The 2,707-nt window shown below is 46.8% G+C and overlaps 1 protein-coding gene across 1 annotated transcript in view; it reads left to right on the top strand.

Annotated features, from left to right (window-relative positions):
- stab2 (stabilin 2) overlaps nt 1-2,707 on the top strand; it is a gene marked incomplete at its 3' end in the record, with an annotated part of 49,245 nt that overhangs the window by 20,567 nt on the left and 25,971 nt on the right. Inside the window, 5 exon segments of the mRNA XM_014032205.1 lie at nt 209-340; nt 1,240-1,368; nt 1,456-1,518; nt 1,856-1,954; nt 2,030-2,225. Of these exon segments, the coding sequence (XP_013887659.1) occupies nt 209-340; nt 1,240-1,368; nt 1,456-1,518; nt 1,856-1,954; nt 2,030-2,225 (619 nt within the window).

Below are 2,707 nucleotides of genomic sequence, written 5' to 3'. Positions count from 1 at the left end.
ACGTGGACCTTCATGTTCATGGTGATGGACGTGGACCTTCATGTTCATGGTGATGGACGTGGACCTTCATGTTCATGGTGATGGACGTGGACCTTCATGTTCATGGTGATGGACATGGACCTTCATGTTCATGGTGATGGACGTGGACCTTCATGTTCATTGTAATGATTATTTGTGAGCAGATCATTTATTTTGTATCTGCTGACAGGACATTAACATGACTCGGTATCATGTGGTGATACCGGAGCGACTGTTGAAGACTGACCTTCAGCGAGGAGGATACAAACAGACTCTTCTGGGCTTTTCCTTCCAGCTGAGGATCCACCTTCGAGACGGAAAGGTTTGAGTCTCCAGTCCAGAAMAACCTGCATGTGAATGCTGACTCAGCATTATCATTTCTTCAGAATGTTTTCGGTGTGTATTCACACTTGACACATTTGGTCCTCTTCAAACGGACCAGAGTTTGTTTCCTCGTTGGTCCGGACCTTTCATGCAGGTGTGAATACATTCATGAACCCTGGTGCAGATCTAACAACTGGACCCAGACCCATTTTTTGAGGTGGTCTCAGTCTGCTTTCAAACAAACTCTGGTGCGGTTCCACCCTTAAAAACTGCTTTKTTAGACTTTTTTCTATTTTAGTTGTTTATAGATGAAATTATTTAGCTGCTGTAACTTTTTTTAAATAATTTTTATACTTTTCAAAGTGATTAAATTTATTTACAAACATTTTGTCTCCAGAAAATATTTGATTTCTTCACTACCTTCAGAAACTCTCTGAGATCTGCTAAATCTTATTTGTCTCCTTTTGATCCTTTCAGCTTCTTGCTACTTTTAGCTTTAAGCTAGCGTTTTGAGACTTTAGCTGTTAGTTACCATTCTGATACTGTTAGTGTTTTGCTAGCTTTTTGATATTTTTAGCTTTTGGTAGCTTCTTTAGCTTTTAGCTAGCCTTTAGCCTTTTCTATCTTTCAGCTGTTGTTAGTCACATTTTTCTTTAGTTTTAATGTTTTTCTGTCTGAATGACTCAAAGTTCAGAAGCTAAACGAACAAAAAGCTTTGAAACTAAGTGAAAAAGCAGCTGAAGTCCAAGACCTCCAGAGAGTCCAGAGACCTCAGACCACTTTAGATGACTGATCCTTCTGGATCATTGAAGGAATCTAAAAAGATGGGGACTAGATCAGGACTTGTCTGGTTCTGGATCTGGTCCTCTAACAGCTGGTTGTTTGTTTCTTCTTCAGCTGTTGGTGAACGAGGCTCAGATCAACTCCTCCAACATCCTGTGTGATAAAGGAGTGATCCACGGTCTGTCCTCTGTTCTGCACATCAACAGGAACCGCTGCGACAGACTCTCAAACCTGAGCGTGCAGGTGAAGTCCTGGAACAACAGAACCTTGTAGAACCCTGTAGACCGGGTCAGAACTGGACCAAGCTTCACTGAGTTTGTTTTCTTTCAGGGTCCTTGTGGAAACTGTTTGTTCCGTCAGACTAAAGCCTGTCCCAACAACACCGTTCCAGACGTAAGACTTGACTTTTTCACATTTTGCTTCTGTTGACACCATGGTGGAACCGGTTCTGTGCTTTAGAACCTGGGAAGAACCAGAACAGTTTTCTGTCTTCATGATCCGAAACCCCAAGGACTGATGGGGAGAGGATCTCCTCTGAGTGGCAGGACAGGGGTTCAAAACTCAACTCTAAAAGGAAAAGGTTCTGTTCTGGGTTCTAAAAGAACCCTTGTTAGAACTAAAGAGAGAAACCAACTTTGTCCTCCTCCTGAGGACAACCTGATGAAGACGGACTTGTTTTCTGTCTTCAGATGATTTCAGGACTTTGTTCTGTCTCTTCTCGTCTCTGCAGAAGTCGGTCAGGATGAAGAAGTGCATCTTTCGACAGAACGTGGAGGGAGAACTCCTGCTGAGCATCGGCTGCACAGTGACCTGCACTCAGAAGAACCTGGTGGGTTCCTGCAGCCGCCCTGAGGTACCTTCTGGAAAGAGACTGCTTTCATCTCCAGGGTCTTTGTGTCTGCAGGAACCCAGGTGCTGCCAGGGTTTCTATGGGGAGCACTGTGAGCCGTGTCCCGGTCCGATGGGCCAGCCCTGCTTTGGTAACGGGCCGTGTTCTGATGGGATCAACGGTTCTGGTCTCTGTAGCTGTGAGAAAGGCTTCAACGGGACGGCCTGTGAGACGTGTCAGAGAGGACATTACGGAGTCCACTGTGATCAAGGTGGACAAAGAACCTTCAGCTGAGACACAAACCCCTTCCTGCTTCCTGTGTCCTCTGTGTCCTGCGTGTCCTCTGTGTCCTGCGTGTCCTCTGTGTCCTCTTTGTCCTCTGTGTCCTCTGTGTACTCTGTGTCCTCTGTGTCCTGCGTGTCCTCTGTGTCCTGCGTGTCCTCTGTGTCCTCTTTGTCCTCTGTGTCCTCTGTGTCCTGAGTGTCCTCTGTGTCCTGCGTGTCCTCTGTGTCCTGCGTATCCTCTGTGTCCTGCGTATCCTCTGTGTCCTGCGTGTCCTCTGTGTCCTGCGTGTCCTCTGTGTCCTCTGTGTCCTCTGTGTCCTCTGTGTCCTCTGTGTCCTGCGTGTCCTCTGTGTCCTGCGTGTCCTCTGTGTCCTCTGTGTCCTGCGTGTCCTCTGTGTCCTCTGTGTCCTCTTTGTCCTCTGTGTCCTGCGTGTCCTCTGTGTCCTCTTTGTCCTCTGTGTCCTGCGTG

Source organism: Austrofundulus limnaeus, unplaced genomic scaffold (genome assembly GCF_001266775.1).
Source record: "Austrofundulus limnaeus strain Quisiro unplaced genomic scaffold, Austrofundulus_limnaeus-1.0 Scaffold1395, whole genome shotgun sequence".
In the NCBI taxonomy this organism is placed as follows: Eukaryota; Metazoa; Chordata; class Actinopteri; order Cyprinodontiformes; family Rivulidae; genus Austrofundulus; species Austrofundulus limnaeus.
Note: the sequence above shows the minus strand (reverse complement) of the source record. Positions and strands in the feature narration are given on the sequence as shown.